Here is a 22,028-nt window from a genome sequence, read left to right as displayed (position 1 = left end):
AAGATGTTAAAAAAAAAATCCCAATTAGAAAATTGGCAAAAGACATAAACAGACATTTCAACAAAGAGGACATACAGATGATAAAGGTACAAGAAAAGATGTCCAATATCATCAACCATCAGGGTCATTATGATTTTAATTTGGAAAGCAAATTAAAATCATAATGAGCTATCATTACACACCAGACAGAATTGCTAAAATAAAAATTGTGACATCACCACACACTCGTATGGATGCAGAGGAACGGGAAAACTCACACGTTGCTGGTAGGAATGTAAAGTGGTAGAGCCACTACGGAAAAATTTGGTAGTTTCTTTTAAAACTAAACACGCAATTACCATACAAACCAGCAACCACACACTTGGGCATTTATCGAGAAAATTGAAAACTTATTGTTTACACAAAAAAACTTATATAAATACTCACAGCAGAAAAAAAAAATTAAAAAAATATAGTTGAGAGACAAATTTGAAATTACATTTAAGTTGTCAGCAATTTCTAAGTCATTTAAAAATTATTTTACTATTAAAAGATACTCAGTTTGGAATATTGGTTTTTTAAACCTTAGATCTAACTGTGTGTTAGGACAAGTTGCCATTATACAAATATAATTTTAATGAAGTTGGTAGCTTTTTATTTACTAGCATTTTCATACTTGTGTAAGGAGGTGCCTTTCTAGGAGAATGAACTTTCCTACTGTATTAGTTCTCTGTAATTGCATTTGACTGCAGCTTCATGGGAGGCCTTACACCAGAACTGCCCTGCCAAGCCATTCCCAAACCCTGCCACATAAGAAACTGTGAGAGATAATAAATGTTACAAATGTGACATTTTGTGATATCACAATATAAAGACTTTCATACACTTTACCTGAAGACTCTTTATAGGTAGATCATCCTGCCTTCTTTCCTTTTGAAGAGGAGTGAAGCACTTTAGAAGAAAAAGATAAATCAAGCCATCATAGCCAAGTTTCCTGAGACAAATATAAAAAGAATGTATTTAGCTTTAAAATATTTATATAATTGTAGAATAGTTCATGTTCATTATTAATCAAAACAATGCAGAAAGGTAGTTGAAGAACATTCTAAAAATCAACCCAAATCCTGCTGCATTTTGGTGACGGTCCTTTTGAAATCTGTTATGTACATAGACATACACACACATTGATCTATCTTTTCCGTACGTGGAGCCATGCTATCCGTATGTGGTTTTCAGTATTTTTTAACCTGTGCCCTTTTTTGATTAACAGAAAAACACTCTTTGAGTGTGATTTGAAATTTCATGGTATATTAAATAACATGACCAAAACCAATTTTATTTTATTTTTTTATGTTTTTTAATAAATTTTTAAATTTTATTTATTTACTTTTCGCTGTACTGGGTCTTCGTTGTTGCTCGCGGGCTTTCTCTACTTGCGGTGAGCAGGGGCTCCTCTTCTTTGCAGTGTGTGGGCTTCTCATTGTGGTGGCTTCTCTTGTCGCGTAGCATGGGCTCTAGGCTCTTGGGCTTCAGTAGTTGTGGCACACGGGCTCAGTAGTTGTGGCTCTCAGGTGCTAGAGCACAGGCTCAGTAGTTGTGATGCACGGGCTTTGTTGTTCCGCGGCATGTGGGATCTTCCCAGACCAGGGCTCGAACCCTTGTCTCCTACATTGGCAGGTGGATTCTTAACCACTGCGCCACCAGCGAAGTCCATCCAAAACCAGTTTTAGACAGAGGTAATTAAAAAAGCGGAAACATTTTAATCTTAAAAGAACCTTTAGGTAACATGACATTGGTTTGTTTCCCATAAAGCTACTTATCCTAGGTAATATGAAAGACAGAGCATAACAAGATATTTTAAATAATTTTCTCAGTATTTAATTGGAGGAGAAGCTGACTACTTTTTAGGAGAGAGAGACCAGCTTAGCCTTTCTTGCCTCTGTTCCCTTGAACAGTTCAGTTCTTGGCCCCAAATTTGTGTATACCTCTCAGCAAAACAGAAGCCCTACAGTTCACTGGAGATTAGTGACATAACCTGTTTATACTCCTGTTTGAGGAGTATTACCCCTGACACCATCCCCACTTCAAGTAAGTGATCTTTCCAACAACAGGACTCTTCTAAGGTGAGTTTTTCTTCTATCTTGTCTTCTTTTTCATGCTGTGTTAGTGGCCTGTATAGATTGGCTGGCCCACCCATGGATTTGCCTCTGTGTCCATGTGAGACTTGGCTGTCATCTCACACTTTCAGCTCTTGACTTCCCTTCTCCCTAAATGTGAGCTTGTCTGCTAGTTGTCCCTGTTGAATAAATCTTCTGGTCTCCCTTGCCACTGCTGTTTCCCTCATCCAAGTACCTAGCATCATTCTTGGCCTGAAATGGACTCGTTTCTGGTCTCCTCGTTTCCGTTTTGCCTCTTTACAGTTCCCTTTTCCATACAGTATGCTGGGTAATCTTTTAAAAGCTTAGAATCAGATAATATTACTCTTCCTAAAACCTTCCTTTGTGCTTAGAGTAAAACCTGGATCAACCGCCACCACTTCCAGGGCTCTGCGTGGTCTGTCCCTTGCTTAATCTCTTGTCCTGGTCTTTTGCTGTTTTCTCTCTCAGTCACTCTGCTCTAGCCGCATTGCCCAGACTTAGCAAGATTCCTTCCCCCAGAAATATCAAACTTGTTCCTGCCTTCACGCCTTTGCACCAGCTGTTTCCTCTAGCTGGAACGCTCTTCCCCAGAGCTTTCATGGTTGGCCCCTTCGGGTTATTCAGGTTTCGGATTTCACCTCCTCCAGGGGTCTTCCCCAGTCTTCCAATGTAATGTGGCTCCTGTTTTATTGCAGCTCGCTGTTTTATTTTCTTCATCACATTTAGCAATCTTAAACCATCTTTGTGTGTTTGTCTCCTTTTTTTTTTTTTTTTTTTGCGATACACTGGGCCTCTCACTGTTGCGGCCTCTCCCGTTGCGGAGCACAGGCTCCAGACGCGCAGGCTCAGCGGCCATGGCTCACGGGCCCAGCCGCTCCGCGGCATGTGGGATCTTCCCGGACCGGAGCACGAACCCGTGTCCCCTGCATCGGCAGGCGGACTCTCAACCACTGCGCCACCAGGGAAGCCCTGTCTCCTTTTTTTTATCATTTCTCCGTCCCTCGCTAGATCTCCGTCCCTCGCTAGAATTTAATTATCGTGAGACTATAGCTCTTGTCTGTCTTGTCCACCCTGTATTCCTAACACATAGAACAATGTTCAATAAATCTTATCTAAGTGAAAAGAATCAGTGAGTGAATCACGCAGGTGGAGGAATGTATTTTTCTACACCCTGAGGTGGCTGGAACCAGCCCTTCAAGTAGGAAGGGAGGAAGGTGAAGAGGCAGAGCACAAAAACACTTTCCTAGTCGTGGTTAAGGCATAAAGTGAATAATATAAAGTGTGGCCCCACCGTGAATGTAAGAATTTAGAAACCTAATTCACATTGAAGAAGGATGAGTTATTCAAACAAACCAGAATCAGATTAATCCTGAGGATTTCCTGTACTATTAATAACTTCAGTCATTAAGCGGTGTAGGTAATTTGATGATCTTCAAGACCCCAAAAGACACTTTATTGCATATTTTTAAAAAAAATCATTTAAAAACATTGCTGGTTGAATATAAGAGAAAAAATTCTTAGTGTTGCTTATAGGGTCATTTCTGTCCCTTTGTATTTTATAATGCGAAAATTTATGTGTTTTCCATAAGTGTTTTCAAAGAACTACTATGTTGTGAGCTAGAAAAGATTATACTATAAGAGAAATATTTTAGTACCTTTAATAAAATGTGCCCTGAAGAATATTTTATATTGAAAGGTAAAGGAGACTGTGTTCTTAAAACCTGTAAAACATTAAAGTAGATTACTCTGCAATGACTAGTGCAATTTTGTTTAGTTTATAAACTAGTATTTTTATTGGCCCCTAAAGGTAAAGAGGAATAATCAACCTAGTGATTTATGTTAAATGCATTAAAGTTTCTGTCTGCTTCTTTTCTCTTTCACATTCAAATAGTTTTGGGAAAAAGTAATAGTTAATCTGAGATCTGAGTTAGTTTTTCTTCGAGCCAGCACTTCTTAAATTTAGTTTCAAATGACTGTTGCCCTTCAAAGTGGCCATCTCGGAAAGTTGTACATTTGTTCTAACAATGCTTCCATTCCTTAAACTACTTTTGTAGGTTCTTTTTCAGAAATGTTTCATAGGCAGTTTTGGAATTATGAATGAAAATTAGCCTTCTTTACAAATTAAAAACCTTGCTTTTTTTTTGACTAAATGAAGACATACAACTTCCTTGACTGACTTCATATTAATATTTTATTAATTTATGAAGCCAATATTGCTGTTATGCACTTGAAGTTATGACTCAGAAGATTATGAGAGATATCTTACAAAGTAAATCTCTGTAAAGAACAGAGTATTGTATAACTTTGTGAAGTAATAGATTAAAAAAAAAACCAAGCTGTTGAGACCTGGGTGACTAACTCACCCCCCTTTTAGATTTGCATTTTATCTGAAACTGAGTGCAGTGCATTGTGCTCTGCTACAGATGTAAGTTATGGGGTGCCAAATCTAGAGGAAGCGCCTTATTTTCGGGAAAAGAGAGAAAACCATCTGGTACCAGAAAAAGACCACAAGTGGGCTCTTTTTAGTACTAACTGAGTGAAAACTAAGAGTCTATATTTAAAATATGACCATAAAACTACTCTTCTTTTGCAGCTCTTGACATCAAAGACTACAGACCTGTTTTGGATCATATACCTGTTTTCAAAGTCGAGATACACTGCTTTGAGAGAAGTAGTTGAAGCAGTGTTGGTATTCATTGTTAGAAGGCATATAGGTTTTATTGTGGGAGAAATGAATTATTTGTTTGAGTGCAAGTCTTGCTGTGTCTTGGCCTCCATGACCATTAAGGGCTTTTATTTTGTTCTATAAGCCAGTGTTTTAATCGTTTGTCTTTAAGGATCACTTTTTATTAACTTATTAAATATTGTAAATATGCGGGATTTTAAGAAACTCTTTTCTTCTCTTTCTTTTTTTTAAAGCTGCACGTCATTGACTCCTGGACCCAACTGTGACCGATTTAAATTGCACATACCATATGCTGGAGAGACATTAAAATGTAAGTAAATGATGACTCTTCTACTGAAAAATGTAGATTACAGTGCTAGCTATTGGATTTTGTGCTTTAGTTTTTATTTCTGGCTTTTAGGTGTTATCTCCTAAGATACTGATCAGAAGGATTTACCACTTTTTGAAAATTTGTCTTTCAGTCCTAGTTCTAGTCAAAGTAAGGCATGCAGCTCAATATCAAAAAAACAAACAACCCAATCCAAAAATGGGCAGAAGACCTAAATAGACATTTCTCCAAAGAAGATACACAGATTGCCAACAAACACATGAAAGAATGCTCAACATCATTAATCATTAGAGAAATGCAAATCAAAACTACATTGAGATATCATCTCTCACCGGTCAGAATGACCATCATCAAAAAATCTACAAACAATAAATGCTGGAGAGGGTGTGGAGAAAAGGGAACCCTCTCGCACTGTTGGTGGGAATGTAAATTGGTGCAGCCACTATGGAGAACAGTATGGAGGTTCCTTAAAAAACTACAAATAGAACTACCATACAACCCAGCAATCCCACTACTGGGCATATTCCCGGAGAAAACCATAATTCAGAGACTCATGTACCACAATGTTCATTGCAGCTCTATTTACAATAGCCAGGACATGGAAACAACGTAAGTGTCCATTGACTGATGAATGGTTAAAGAAGATGTGGCACATAAATACAATGCAATATTACTCAGCCATAAAAAGAAACGAAATTGAGTTATTTGTAGTGAGGTGGATGGACCTAGAGCCTGTCCTACATATTGAAATAAGTCAGAAAGAGGAAAACAAATACTGTATGCTAACACATATATATGGAATCTTAAAAAAAAAAAAAGTGGTGATGAAGAACCTAGGGGCAAGATGGGAATAAAGACGCAGACCTGCTAGAGAATGGACTTGAGGATAGGGGGAGGGGGAAGGGTAAGTTGGGACAAAGTGAGAGAGTGGCATGGACATATATACACTACCAAATATAAAATAGATAACTAGTGGGAAGCAGCCACATAGCACAGAGAGATCAGCTCGGTGCTTTGTGACCACCTGGAGGGGTGGGATAGGGAGGGCGGGAGGGAGGGAGATGCAAGAGGGAAGAGATATGGGGATATATGTATATGTATAGCTGATTCACTTTGTTATAAAGCAGAAACTAACACACCATTGTAAGGCAGAAACTAACACACCATTGTAAAGCAATTATACTCCAAAAAAGATGTTAACAAAACAAAACAAAAACAAAAACAAAGTAAGGCAGTTGGCAGGGAGTAAATTGTGGTCAAGTGGGCATGCACACGTTTTATCTTTTATAGCAAAGGTCAGAAATACAAATGGCTACAAGGCCAGACTGGTAACATGAATGAGGGAAGCAGCCTAGGTGTGGCAAATTGGGGCACTCCTACCCAGTTTCGAGGGGTTGCCCTTACTGATTTATTGAGAAAAGGCAGAAATCTGAATTTTTATTTGAATTCTCAGTTTTAGATGTAGGCCACTTCTTCAAAATTACAATGTGGGCCAGCATTATGCAGGCCAGACCGATGTGTTTGTGGGCTGGCTTGAGCTCTTGAACCACTGGTTTGTGACCTCCATGAATAGTATGCAAGACTTACTGTAGGATTTAGTCCACCATCTACAGCATCTGCCTAGGTTGCATCAGCCCTTCTTGCCATATTTACCAGTACCGAAGCTCTAGCCTCGTGTGGAAATGATGATAGCTTTGGTTGGTTAGTATCAATAATCTCATCAGGAATTTTCTTTCTTGAAACTGTACTAGTGAATGGGGTATGAAAGTCTCTCAATTCTTATACAGAGGAATAAAGAACAAAGATGTTGAAGGTGGGACAGATGGGTAAGCAGTGTCTTTCAGACCACTATAGGCTAGGAAAGGCCACATCTTAGTATTCGCAGAATCACTTTATATTAATTCACCAAATGCAACGTGAACCAAAAAATTTGTGACGTGCTGACTTGCTAACCTTTCATTGTTAGATCATTCTCTGGAAACCATTAAAATACAAAAGAATTTCACCTGTCTGAGGTAGTAGGACAGACTAGGTTGCTACTTTTTTGAGGGAAAAATATTTTTGACTAAATTTGAAGAAAATGATCAAAGTAAATCATTCGCATTTACTAAAAATGTAAATAATTCAAACATTTTTTAATACATGAAAACAGTAGTCCTCTGTTCCATTTCTCCCCAACCCTAGTCCTCTTTCTCAAGGGAACCACTTAAAATATTAAAAAAAAAATTGTTTCAGTGTTTAGTTCTCCTGGGGATGATCGCCACATATCTAAGTAATGCCTCTATTTCTTGGCTTATCAATTTTAGATATTACTATCTTTTGATTTTCTGCTCTGATGCATAAGGTATCAGCCTATTTTCACTGCACCCTTTATCTCTCTCTTCTCCTCTGTAGTGTAATTTTACCACCACTATTGGTTCCTGTGTTGGTTACCCTGTAGCTTGAAATTTTTTCTTTTCTTTTCTTTTAAAAGATCATTTAAAGCATTGTATTATATAGTTAAGTGAACAGCTCCTAAAAGTTCTTAGTCAGTGCCTGGCACACAGTTATCACTGTTATTACTTAAGCAAAATCTCCGTGCAGTAATCATGACCACTTAGTATGCTTTTATTTAGTTTCCCGTTAACCATAGACGGTGTGTTTTGGCTCCTCACTTTATAAGATGAAGATGTTAGCCCCTGACCTTCCTTCCATTCCTCTTCCTCACCCTCCCAACTTCTGTCTTCTGTTATTTTCCTTTTGCATTGTCAAGGGTGATAATTTACTGTCTGTTCTAAATCTACAGTTGCCATCCGTGCTTTGTCCACAAATGGCTTGAATGATGACTCTGCAGGCCTGCTCCTGCAGTTATCACTATGGGATTTACCTTTATTATGCTCTCGGATTTGACCTTGTGTAGAATCTGTGTATTGAAAATTCTGTGTTTTTAGAATTATGTCTCGGTAAACAGGTTACCTTGTTATTTTGCTGGACCACAGTCTCAAACAACTTGCTCAGATTCCACTCCTCCCTCCCTCCTTCCACCTTTCCTGTAGCTCCTCTGATAATTTTTTATTACCACAGTCATAATTAGGTATCTTAATTTTCTTTTTTAATAAATTTATTTATTTTTGGCTGCATTGGGTCTTAGTTGCTGTGCTTGAGCTTTCTCTAGTTGTGGCGAGAGTGGGGGCTACTCTTTGTTGTGGTGCATGGGCTTCTCATTGCGGTGGCTTCTCTTGTTGCTGAGCACAGGCTCTGGGTGCATGGGCTTCAGTAGTTGTGGCACATGGGCTCAGTAGTTATGGCATGTGGGCCTTAGAGCACAGGCTCAGTAGTTGTGGCACACAGGCTTAGTTGCTCCATGGCACGTGGGATCTTCCCGGACCAGGGCTCGAACCCGTGTCCCCTGCATTGGCAGGCGGATTCTTAACCACTGCGCCACCAGGGAAGCCCAGGTATCTTAATTTTTAAGAGCTCTAAGAGCTCTGTTTCTCTTTTGCAACATCTTGTTCTTATTTTATGAATGTAGTATCTTAAAAGTTTTTGAAGGATATAATTTTTTTTTCTGTTTTCTGAATTATTTTGATTTTCCCCAGGGATTATATTTTTAGCATCTTTTTTTTTTAACCTCTGTTATTCTATAGCCTTTCCTCAAATAAAAGATAGGTTTTGGTTGTCCATTTATATTTAAAACATGATAAAACTCTGATTGGGACTTCAGTATGGGCAGGACTTAGTAGAGTATGTGGGTTAATGGTGGGCAGGCTGTTAATATGAGCACCCCTACGTGTCATATTTGCAGTTCAGCTATTCTAGCTCTCCCCCAAATAGTTTATTCTGTTTTTTAAGAAAGTCTTCTATATTTTTTTCCTGGGGATACATATCTGGCCACCATGCCATTTTTGGGAGATGGGTATATAGATTATTGCCTGTGGAGCTTTTAGTCAGTCTCCCTGTTCTTAGCTCCTTGTCTCATTCTTGCCTCTCCTTACACCGGATGACTACAAGTTTTTATGGCTTTACCGGGACAGATGGCTTCCTCTTCATCAGTAGCCTCTTCCTCTCATTATTGCAACTAAAGCTTTCTCTGCCCTGTCTCTTCAAGTACTACTCTTCCATCTGCATTCTGCCTTCTAGGAATTTGTGGAAATGTTGCTACTGTTTTCCCTTCCTCTTCACTCTCCTGTTGTTTTTGATTTTTATCTTTCTGTTCCTCCACTATCATTTAATGAGAGGGTGGGTCTGAGGAGAGAGAGGAAATAAATGTTTGTGGTCAGTCCACAGTCTTCTTGAGCCAGAAGTAATGTGACTTCACAAAGATCTTTCTAGCTGTATGAGTTTATGTTAGGAAGCATTTACTAGTATCCTGTATCCTCTCACTACTGTAAGCTTTTATAACATTGGTGATAAGGGTATTTGGACTGGTATTTACCATATCTTGTAGTTATGTCCTATTAAGTTATTGCTTGATATCATCATTATATGCTAGAGACTTAATTTAGCCTGTAAAATGCTCTATAATAATTGAGTAATAGATGAACTTTATATACTGAGAATCTTGCACATTAAGGTGAGTCAGACTCCTAACCTTAAGCAGCGCATAGCCAAATAAAAGGAAAAGACAATTGATTATGGAAACTGTATTTACAAAAGTTTATTGAATTGGAAAAATAAGAATGTGACATTCTGTTACTTGTATCAGTCTTTTGCCAACGGAAATTCAATCTTTAGAAGTTATTTATTGTACAAGGAACTTGTAATTGGAACATTGCTCTTAACAATTCAGAAAACAGGAAGGACGTACAGTACTTTGCAGATTTGGAGTCTGTTTCTGTTTCGTCTTATATATTTTACTCTGCCTTCTCAAAGCAGATTAATGACAATATTATGTAACCAAATTTTATATTTTGAGATATTTTATATACTAGGAAACAGTTCATCTATAAATTTTGCAGTTAATGATAGTGAGAATGAAAGACAAAGGAGAGGGCACATTTCTACTCATGAATTCATGAATTTATTCCTACAGAATTACCCACATGTAAAATGAAATAATTGAAGTAAAAAAGACCAGAAGATTACAGTACATTAGGAATGACGTTATTGTCTCCTCAGCTCTTTTCAATGTGAAGAGAAAACTGTTGGGCATTGAAGGCATTGCCAATTTGTGTAAGATTCTCATGGAAGATATCAAAGGATATCTGATAAAGAGAAGTCCTTCTAACACAACATCGTAAAGCAACCATACTCCAATAAAAATTAATAAAAAAAAAGTCCTTGAATTTCATGATTGTAGAAGAGACAACTGGTACTTACTTAAAGAGGATTGGAAAAGTGAATCATCAGTGATGAAACTGATCTAAATAAAACAAATGTTAAGATCTAGGATGGTGCCACTAAAATGAGTGAAAATATGCCCATTACAGCAAAATTCACAGAGGAAGATCAGCGAGATTTTTATAAATGCATATTTGTAAAAATAGTCACGCGCTACAGCACTTAACTCTTGAAGAAATTATTGTGTTTGTGTTTTTTTGTGTCCTATTTAAATAGGGCGGGTGTGAAGCTGTTTTGCTCGTATTTTATTTGTAACCTGTACCTTATTGCCTGGTATTTAGAGGGGAATTTGTGTTTGTGTAATGAATGGACCATGTTCATTCTTTGGATATGATAATGAAGAGGTTTGATGAGGAAGTGACAGAACTCTGAAATATTCTCAATTTTACAAGTTTTTTTGAGTAACACTATTATGTAACTATAAAGAGAGATAATTGAAATATTTTAAGTTATACCAAGCAAATCTGTGGCCGAAATCAAATGGTTTCCTAACACTAGTTTCAAATTTGAAATTATCTTTTGTTTAAAATTTCTATTTTTCATACTAACAATTTATTTTAATCAGGGACTGTTTGGTTATAAGAAACCCATTGGAACAAACGTAAATAAAGAGTTTGTTTGTCTTTATAAGGAATTAAGTGAACTCCATGGTGCCCAAGGGCAGGAAGTATAGCCAGGCCTGATAGGGACTGGAAGGATGGCAGACACAATAGTAGCTGGTCAGCATCTGTGTTCTTGTATGTCTTTGTCTTTCTCCTGAAACATATTTTCTTGTCACCATATTCACTTTATTCTTTCCCCCCCATATTTCTGTTTCTCCTCATGTTGAGCAGAAATGGCTTCCTGAGCCCCCTAGGACATGGTGACTAAGTTCAAGGCCACAAGAGACAGTCTGTGGTCTTCGAGTGAGAGGGTCTGTTTGGCATCTTGGGCTGGGTGTCCACTTGGGATCCAGTCATATAGCCAAGAGCTCTGGTTCATGTACTATCATGGTTACTAGAGGCCATTTTAACACAAAGTGAGCATGGGCTGGGCAGGTACCCAGAGAGGTATCTATTACAGTGTTTCAGGAGTTCTTTCTAAAGAGATTCCACATGAAACTAGAGGCATTTTCCTTTTGTCTTTAGCAATAGAAGCAGTGCTATTGTTTATCATCTGAGAGGAATGATGAATATTTCAAAGCCATTTGTGACAGAGTCAAGAAGTCATGCCAAAAAATTATCTCCAAAGGTTTTGAAGTTGAAAGACTTTCCCAGAGGAAAAGCCTTTTTTTCAGAGGAAAAAGTGAAAAAAAAAAAAAGATTATGATTTGAATAATATGTTATGTCTCCTTGTCTTCAGAGGAGGAGTATAAAATCGAAGCATTTCCAAGGCTTCGACACTATGTCACTAAATTTAAATGTGTATTTTTTGGAGAATGATTACAACAAAAGGAAACCAATCTCAGAACTGCTATTTAAATGGAATGTATCCTTTAATTAAACAGTGGTCAAACATACACAAAGATTTTTATAGACAAATTGTAAATAGTGTTCCAGAACTTCTGCTTTACTGAATCTTGAAATTCGACTTCATTTTTATCCTATCTCAAGTGGTTTGGCTGCTCTGTGTGTGTGTTTGTGTGTGTGTGTGTGTGTGTGTGTGTGTGTATGTGTGTGTGTGTGTGTGTGTCTGTATGCATTGACACAGTGCTTCTTGCATCTCAGGTCTATTATATATTACTTTGTCTTAGCCAATCAGCATAGTAAACTCAGAAAGCTCTTTTTCCTCTGCTCTTTGTCCTTTTCACTTATGTAGCGGTGTGTAGAGACACTCAAGGGCTTTGCCTGATGGCTGTCAAACATAAACTAAACCCCAAACTGCTGACACCAGAAGGTCCCAGTGGTGTTTTGGAGAAGTTTGTTGCATCAGCTGAAGGAGATATTAAGGTTCTATTGATTTAATCTTACCTGTAAGAACTTTGCACTTTGCTTGCTTTGTTCTTATACCTTATATTCTGAACTTTGGTGTAGGTTCAAAGGTTGGCTGCTGTGGCTGTAGCTGTTGGCAGTTTTGTTGGGATGACAGTTTTATTTTATGAAAAATTTCTTGTATTGTTTAAAATAAATAATCTATTTGGAAAATGTTAACCGAGTAATCCTTCTGCTTTAACCTTTTCGCCCTTCCCTTCAGTATTTTAGTAACCGAATCTCACAGCCTAGCATTCGAGGCTGTCACAGGCTGCCCTTCCAGCCTCTCCTTGGCCCCCCTCGGTGGAGCTCAGCTGACAACAGTCCAAGTCAAAAGCCTATATACACTGTACTGGTTGAAGTAGATTTTTTTTAATAGTAGCTTTTATTAAGATATATTTTACATACCATTTTGTAAAAAAAATTTATTAATTTATTTATTTTTGGCTGCGTTGGGTCTTCGTTGCTGCGCACGGGCTTTCTCTACTTGCGGCGAGCGGGGGCTACTCTTCGTTGCGGTGCATGGGCTTCTCATTGTGGTGGCTTCTCTTGTTGCGGAGCACAGGCTCTAGGCGCGTGGGCTTCAGTAGTTGTGGCTCGCAGGCTCAGCAAAGTAGCTTCTATGTAAAGAAAACAACCTAGAAACCAATAATCACATTCAAAGTTACTATTAAATTGTTTACAAAATATAGATGATTACCTCATTAAAGGTTCTCTCTGATCTCGCATCAGCCTCATTGTAATTTCACAAGCTCTTCAAAAAAGACATTCTGTTTCCATAGGACCCATTCCATTAACCATATTATGAGTCAGGCGAAATGGAACAATTTCTGGGACCTCAAAGGTTTCTCCCTTAAAACAATGAATTTCATTAAAAAGTAAAAATTTTGGAAGTTTAGAATCTTTATGCAAAAAATTTAGAGCTTTTAGCAAAGAGCAAACATACCCTCAAAATATTTTTATTTGCAACTTACGTTAGAGGCCTACATCCTGAAGGAGCCATATGACTCTACCTTTGCTTTTGAGGAGCTGAAACACAACTCCTTAGATAAGATCTAGAGGATGGATGGATTCATCTTTCACTGAATTACTAAAGTGAATAGAATTATAGAGCAATATTTATGCATTCAATATTTAGCCTTATATTAACTCACTTAATGTCCTTCTTCAATAGTATAAAGTACAAACAAAAATACTCTCATAATTTTCTTCTTTTCTTTAAGACTTTCACTTTAAAACAGGAGGGGAAAAGAAATAGCCAAGTGTTAGATGCTCACAATCCCTGAGAAAGGAAATGTAACATGTAATATAATGAAGTTCAGTTCATTTATTTTCTGCCATTCTCTAACACCTGCCTTTCCTAGGGCTTTTTCATCCCTCCAATCAGTTTCCCTAAATTCCTCTCTTGTATGAATCCCCTGTACCAGTGGTTTGTCTTTGCTTTGTTTTCAATTGGGTCTGTGACCTTTCTTGGTTTCCTGTGACAGCAGACGGCAACCCATGGAGAATGAGGGTGAAGGAAAAAGTGGGTTTAATTATTAGTCTGCCTTTCAGGATCATAACATTGGAAAATTGGAGGAGGGCCTTAAGGAGAGTCCAGCAACCTTATTTTATTCCCAGACCCCAGTCTGGACCTACAGAATCTGAATTTCCTGTGATGTTTCCTAAGTATCTGCATTAAAAAAAAAACAAAAAAAAATTCTTAGGTGCTGCTGCCATGTTTGGAAACAATCATATTAAACTACTCTGTCTCTCTCCAAAAAAAAAAAAAAGCCTATATACAAGTGATTTGCTTGTTGTACTTCTCAAATGTCCTGTCTTTCCTCTTTCTACTTTTTATTTATTTATTCATTTATTTATTTATTGGCTGTATTGGGTCTTCGTTGCTGTGCACAGGCTTTCTCTAGTTGTGGCAAGTGGGAGCTACTCTTTGTTGTGGTGCACGAGCTTCTCATTGCAGTGGCTTCTCTTGTTGCAGAGCATGGGCTCTAGGGGTGTGGGCTTCAGGAGTTGTGGCTTGTGGGCTTCAGTAGTTGTGGCACTCAGGCTCAGTAGTTGTGGCTCGCAGGCTGTAGAGTGCTGGCTCAGTAGTTGTGGTGCATGGGCTTAGTTGCTCTGTGGCATGTGGGATCTTCCCGGACCAGGGCTTGAACCCATGTCGCCTGCATTGGCAGGCAGATTCTTAACCACTGCGCCACCAGCGCAGCCCCCTTCTTTCTACTTTTGATCGCACTGTTTAGTCTTCAGTAGGACGGACCAAGGCAATAGTCAAATGGCCGACTGTTCTGTGACGTATCTGGTTCTTCATTGGCACCTGCCAACCTGCTGCTCCGATGGCTGTGCTCTTTGTGAGGCTCCTTGGCTGGGACTCCAGATCACCTGCAAGGAGAGGAGGATTGAACCAATTTTACTAGGACTTGTAACAGTTGGGCTAAGTAAAAATTTGGACACAGAAGTCCAGGGATTTAGTTTGGCATCATGCCAAGAGGCATTATAATTTTTCTTGGTAGTATATTTCATTTTACTTTATTTTTATCTTTTCAAAAGATTCATTTACTTAAAGATTATTATTATCTAGCGTTCAAGGTATTTTTAGAGGCTAATTAGGGAGGCAGGTCACCTTTGATTTAGTGAATGTTTTAAAAAATGATCATTGAAAGTCAAGTAAGAAGTGCTAATTTTGTTGATTAGACATTAACTCTCCCTTAGATTTTGAGGATTCCTTTGTCCTGGTATTTCAGAATGTTTCTTCTTGGAATTCATGGAATGTTGGAAGAATTTTTAATAATAGCAACTAACATTATTAAAAATTTGTAAAGTCAGAAGTCAGCTTAGTTATAGGCTAACTATATATGTATAAAATCTGGCTTTGATGCTGATTATAGTTTATTAAAAGGTGACTGATAAAATTGCTATGACTAACTTATTGAGCAGATATTTTATAGACAGGCTTATTTATATACATGTTCTCATTTAATCACACAGTAACTTTGAGATAGAAATTTGTACCCCACTTTTTTATATTAACTTTATGGAAGTATAATTTACATAAAATAAAATGTACCAGGGGCTTCCCTGGTGGTGCAGTGGTTGAGAGTCTGCCTGCTGATGCGGGGGACGCAGGTTTGTGCCCCGGTCCAGGAGGATCCCACATGCTGCAGAGCAGCTGGGCCTGTGCGCCATGGCTGCTGAGCCTGCGCGTCCGGAGCCTGTGCTCCGCAACGGGAGAGGCCACAACGGTGAGAGGCCCGCGTACTGCAAAAAAAAAAAAAAAAAAAGTACCCATTTTAATGAACGATTCCATACATTTTGGCAGCTATAAATAGCTATTTAACTACACCACAGTCAAGACGTAGAACATTTTCATCGTCCAAAGGTATAGAACATTTTCTTTCCTCCACAAGTCAGTTCCTTCCACCACCATCCCCCAACCCTTGATCCTTATCTTCTCTCTGAAATTGTAAACGGTTTTGCCTGTTTTAGAATTTCATATAAATGGAGTCATATACTATGTAGTTTTGGGTATATGGCTTCTTTCATTCAGCTTAATGTTTTTGAGATTCATCTATACTATTCCATATATCAATGCTTTGTTCCTTTTATTGCCAACAGTAGAACATTGTATGGATATACCACAGTTAAAACAAAAATTCATTCATCTGTTGAAGGGCATCTGAGTTATTTCCAGGTTTTGGCTTGTATGAATAAAGCTGCTGTTAAATTTTTGTACATGTGTTTTTGTGGAGATATGTTCTCATTTTCTTGGGTAAATACCTAGGAATAGTACTGCTGTGTTGTAAGCTAAGTGTATGTTAATCATTAAACTGTTTTCCAAAGTGGTTGTACTATTTTACATTCCTACTAGCAATTTATGGGCTCTCTAGTTATTCCATATTCTTACCAACATTTGATATTGTTGGTCTTTTAAATTATATTTATTCTAGTGGATGTGTAGTGTATCTCATTGTAGTTTGTTTTTTTTTTTTTTTTTTTGGTACGCAGGCCTCTCACTGTTGTGGCCTCTCCCGTTGTGGAGCACAGGCTCCGGACGTGCAGGCTCAGTGGCCATGGCTCATGGTCCCAGCCGCTCCGCGGCATGTGGGATCTTTCTGGACCGGGGCACGAACCCGTGTCCCCTGCATCGGCAGGTGGACTCTCAACCACTGTGCCACCAGGGAAGCCCCTCATTGTAGTTTTGATTTGCATTCTCATGTGCTTATTGGCTATTCATATATCTTTTGTTAAGTGTTCAAATGTTTTTGCTCAATGTTTTGATTGGATTGTTGGTTTTTTTGTTGAGTTATAAGTGTTCTTTATATAGTCTGAAAAGAAGTTGTCAGTTTGTCAATATTTTCTCATAGCCTATGGCTTCTCTTTTCATTTTCTTAATGGCGTCTTTCCAATAGCACAACTTTTTAACTTTGATGAAGTCAAATTTAACATTTTTTCTTTGTTCTTTATGCTTTTGGCTTCTTGTTTAAGAAATCTTTGCCTACCTGAAGGTCTTAAAGATTTTCTCCTAGAAGTTTTATATTTTTTACCTTTAGCATTTTGGTCTATGATCCAATTTGAGTTAACTTTGACCGTATGCATGTTAATCAACAATTTAAGTGTGGGCCCATTTCTGGACTTTACATTGTATTCCACTGATATGTCTATCCTTATGTGAGTATAACGCTGCCTTGATTATTATAGCTTTGTAGTAAATCTTTAAGTCAGGTACTATAAGTCCTACTACTTCTACTATTTCTATTTCCATAGAAATTTTAGAATTAGCTTGTTAATGTCTGCAAAAATCCTGCTGAGATTGCATTGAATCTGGAGGTCAATTTGCATATAATTAAGATCTTAATAACATTGAGTCTTCCAATGGATGAAAATGATAACCTCTCCATTTATTTAGGTCTTCTTTAAGTATTTTGTAGTTTTCAGTGAACAGGTCTTGTACAAATTTTGTTAAATCTACCTCTGAATATTTCATGTTTTTTGATGCTAATTTATAGTATATCTATTTTCAACTTTCTTTTTCTAACTCTTTGTTGCTAATATGTTGAAAATATAATCCCCCCATATTTCTTTTTCTTGCCTTAGGGCACTGACTAGAGTCTCCTACATGTTGTTGGATTCAAGTGATGAGAGCAGACATTCTTGCCTTGTCCAGATTTTAGGGGAAAATATACAGTCTTTCACCATTAAGTATAATATTGGCTGTATATTTTTCACAGACACCCTTTATCAGTTTGAGGAAGTTCCCTTCTACTCCTATTTAATTGAGAGTTTTTTGTTTTGTGTTAAAATCAGGAATGGATGTTATATTTTGGCAAGTACTTTCTTCATCTATTGAGATGATCATGTGGTTTTTAAAAAATTTTATTAGTATGGTGGATTGACTTTTGAATGTTCAACTTACCTTGCATTTCTGATGTAAACTCCAGTTGGTCATGATGTATTAGCCTTTTTATATGTTGTTGGATTCAATTTGCTAAATAAAATAGTTTAGAATTTTGCATTTATGTCCATGGATGATATTGGTTTGTAGTTTTCTTTTATGCTTGTTACTGGTTTTAGCATCATGGCAAAACTGACTTCAGCACAGAACTCATTGTGAAATGAGAACCATTTTCCTCAGTTTTGGGGAATAGTTTGTGAAGAATTCGTATTATTTCTTCCTTAAATGTTTGGTGGAATTCTCCAGTGAAACCACTTTAAAGTGCAGATTAAATTTCCTTAATAGATATAGAACTTAAGTCATCTACTTCTTCTCAAGTGTCAGTAGCTTGTATCCTTAAAGGGATTTGTCCATTTCATCCAAGGTGCTGAATTTATTGGCATAATGTTTTTCATAATGTTCTCATTTTTTTTTAATATATAAAATCTATAATGTTGTCACATCTGTTTTTCCTGATATTGGTAATTTGTTTCTTCTTTTTTCTTTTTACCAGTCTGGCTAATTTTTTAATTTTATCTTTTCAAAGAACCATCTTTTGACTTTATCCATCTTCTCTGTTGTATTTCTGTTTCCTATCTTATTGATTTCTATTCTGATCTTTGATATTTCTTTCTTCTCTTACTTTGGGTTTTCTTGTTCTTCTTTTTCTGGTTTATTAAGTGGAAGCTGAGGTCATTGATTTGAGGTCTTTCTTTTAGGATATTGGTGTTTAATGCTATAAATTCCTATCTAAGTACTGCTTTAGCTCTATCCCTCAAATCTGGATATGTTATATTTTCATTTTAGTTCATCATATTTCTTATTTCCCTTTTGATTTCTTTTTTGACCCATGGGTTATTTAGAAACGTCATTTAGTTCCCAGAATTTTCTAGATTTTTCAGATATCTTTCTTTTAGTGATTTTGAATTTAGCCCCATTATGGTCAAAGAACATACTTTGTATGATTTACATCTTTTAAAATTTATTGTGACTTGTTTTATGGGTTCTGGTATGGACTGTCTTAGTAAATGTATAGCATCTTGTGAGGGTACAAAGTTGGTGTCAGTACATGCCTACATTTCTGTTAATTAACTTTGTATCTTAGGATGATTCCCTTTTTTTGCAAGATTATGGTACTGGCAATAGTGACTTCATATCAGAAAAGAGGGACTAATAGTTTTTCAGAATAGGTAAAGCAGAGACTTTAAAATTCTGGTCTGACCTAAGAATTAAAGGTTTTTAGGAAACGAGGTTCTTAATGGAAGTGTATGGAGGGCCCAGATGTGCTTCTGTTTCTTTTGAACTAGTCCTTTTTCTTTATTATTTTGGCCCTTAAGGACATTGAGCTGCTCTCACCTCCAGGATATTTCAACAGAAGTTAGCATAAGACCTTTTGGGACATTGATGGGCATTCCAGATGGCACAGGCACTCCCGATCACTTCTGGTTGCACGGCAGGCTTTATGTGACATTTTCTGATTGCTGATCTCCATTGATTTTCACTGGATCATTAGTCTGCTTTAGGGGAAATAATTGAGATTGCATATTTCCATTCTCCCAAAGGATATGAACCATGTCTAAATTTCCTAGTATGTGGCATCATTCATATTAACTTGTATATGTTGATTCTTAATAAATCAATCTCTCTTTATATTTATTTGTGTGGCAGATATGGCTCTTCTGTTTCTATCAAAATAAAAAATGAGACTTCTATTTGATATAAGCAGCCTAACTGTTCATAAAACAGTTCTTTTAATACTTTTCCCAGGCTGCTGTCAAACCTCCAATTTATTGAAATCCTTCTTCACATTTCCAGAGTTAGGCGAGAGATCTTTTGATTCTTCTGCTGGTTCTATATCAGCATATAAAAAACAAAACCAGAAGTGGCTTTACCTTTCCCATTTCCCTTTTGATGCCATTCACATTAATACCATTAGTAACAATACCACCAAAAAACAAATCAATCAATAAATAAGATTCTTGTTTTTCTTCTGCCTTTGGCTACAGGGATTGGTTGGAAAAGGAAGAGAACAAAGTGTTTTAGTAGGATCATGTCTTTAGTGGTGGGGAGTTGGAGCCATTAAAAAAAACAAGCAAGTTAAAAATTGTGGCAAAATAGGAAGGTGGATGCGAAGGGATTTAGGAACTTCCAAGGCGGTCTATAGACTTCAGATGAAGTCCACCTACATCTAACTTGTGGGGGAGGTGAAGACACAAAGGAAGAGAGAGAGTTAACTTGAGGAGAAAGAGAAATAAATTAAAAAAGAAGTTTTCATGCAGTCTGAATAAAATTTATGTTTCCCCCCTCCTTGGGCCTTAGAAATTAGACTCTTTTCCTATTATTGTCACTCTGTATGGGAAACCCTGTTTAATCGTGGTGCCGTAAACCTAAATTGACGTGGTTGCATTCAGCGTATAGAAAAGTTCCAACTCCATCTCTAGTTAGTTCTTCCTTTGTACTTATGCCTAAACCTCTCCATCTGGAGAAGTGCCAATTTGCCACTAAATTTAAATAAATAAGAACATTTCTCATCAATAGGGGTGGCAAATTTAGCCCCTCTTCAGAGCACTGAGCAATTTATGACCATATGTTAAATACCATAAAACAGCTTTAAAGACTTGGTCCCTGGCCATTGCCAGATTGCACCGTAGGAGTAGGCAGCACTGTGAGGGGCTGGGAATGTTTCCTCCGGCCCTTGGAGGCCTCAGCAACTCCCTGGTGTCACAGCCAAAGAGGCCTGTTTTCAAACATTCCCTTTATAAAGGTGAAATACTAAAAGATTCCATTTTGGCATTTGGGTGCAAAGAAGGCAAGGCTTCTTTTTGATTTTTAAGGGTCAAAATTAGTATGGAAAGTGTTGTGTGGGAGAGTGAGTAACTTGGCAGCAGTGAGTCCAGAAGGCAGGTCTAGGAATAGGTAATAGATGTCCTACTCGTTCTTTTTCCTGGAGCGTGAACTGGACTTCGAGAAGGCACGAGCAAACCAAATGTCACATGTTTCTCAACCGTTTTCATTCCGCCAACTTTTATGGAATTAATACTAATGTTAAAAACAATTTTTAAAATTTTGTCCTATGGGGCTGCCAGTCTTAAGGATTTCTTTTCTTCCAGGAGAATGACTCATTATTTGGTGAACTCCAAATATTAGTTTTTCTGCTTAGCATCATCACAGTCTGTGAATCATTTATGGCATTCAGTGGGCTTGTGGCTGAGAAAATGAAGGTGTGTGCCAGTAAACATGTGATTTTTGGTCACGTAAGTGCTGTAGGACCTTAAATGGACTTCTAACATGTGAGGAAACCACTGGTTCAGGCAGGGGGCAGTGTTATTAAATAGAAATAGGCACCAAGAAGCTTTGTACAAGATGTTTCTGACTGTTCTCTCTGAAGGCTAACTCTTCCTACAAAGGAAAATGATGAAATTTGGCTGTCAAAGGTCCAGAATTCCTAGCCTTCTTAAATGTGTAAGTGCCAGCCCGAGGGCTGATTTCCTGTCAGTTCCTGTGTGGTCTGCACTGCATCCTCCTTGCAACAGATCAGTATTTTAGGTCATCTATCATAACTGCTATCCTGTAAATTCTTGGAAATTTGATCTCAGTTTGCAGAAGGCAGCTGGCATACTTCTCTAGGAAGTGCAGCTGGAGAGCTCCTGTCTCCCTCTTCCTCAGGCCAGGAAGTACCCTATTGTTAGTCATCGTTGCTTTCTTCCTTTGAAAGAACAAAAATCTTCAAACTTTGGCAACTTCTAAAAGTGCTGGGTAGCAGTTTGAAATTGCCCTTTCCATTTTGTTGGTCTAGGGCAAAAACTTGAGTGATCTCTGACATCATTTGTAAATCTTGTCTGTTTTTTTCCAAACACATGTATATGCATTAGTGGAAGTTTTCCCCCCATTGCGAATGAGTGATGCTTAAGTCTTCAGAGTCACATGGGGTGCTTCGTTTTATTTCGGGCTTTGATTTTCAAGGATATTTTGATGACTTAGGCCATGTTGTTGCCCAGTTATTTCTTCTCTGTGTGTCTTCCTCTTAACAGTGGGAATTTTCAATTCCTGTTACCAGCATCCATTAAGACTGTTCACCTTGGATATGACTTCAGTATTTGCATTGGATTTTCACTCTTTGGAAAGCAGAGATAATTTAAAGCACATGTCTTCACTACTTAATGTGAAGATAAGTGTCATCTTCGTTCTAATTTGTCATGCC

The 22,028-nt window shown here is 37.6% G+C and overlaps 1 protein-coding gene across 9 annotated transcripts in view; it reads left to right on the top strand.

Annotated features, from left to right (window-relative positions):
- Nucleotides 1–22,028, top strand: part of BABAM2 (BRISC and BRCA1 A complex member 2) — a 491,572-nt gene that overhangs the window by 91,066 nt on the left and 378,478 nt on the right. For all 9 annotated transcript variants that reach the window (XM_079940869.1, XM_079940870.1, XM_079940873.1 and 6 more), the window contains one exon: nt 5,037–5,113. In XM_079940869.1, coding sequence (XP_079796995.1) covers nt 5,037–5,113 — 77 coding nt within the window. The remainder of the gene's footprint in view (nt 1–5,036; nt 5,114–22,028) is intronic.

This window comes from Stenella coeruleoalba (genome assembly GCF_951394435.1).
Source record: "Stenella coeruleoalba genome assembly, chromosome: 13".
Lineage (NCBI taxonomy): Eukaryota > Metazoa > Chordata > Mammalia > Artiodactyla > Delphinidae > Stenella > Stenella coeruleoalba.
This window is presented reverse-complemented; position numbering and strand designations above follow the sequence as displayed.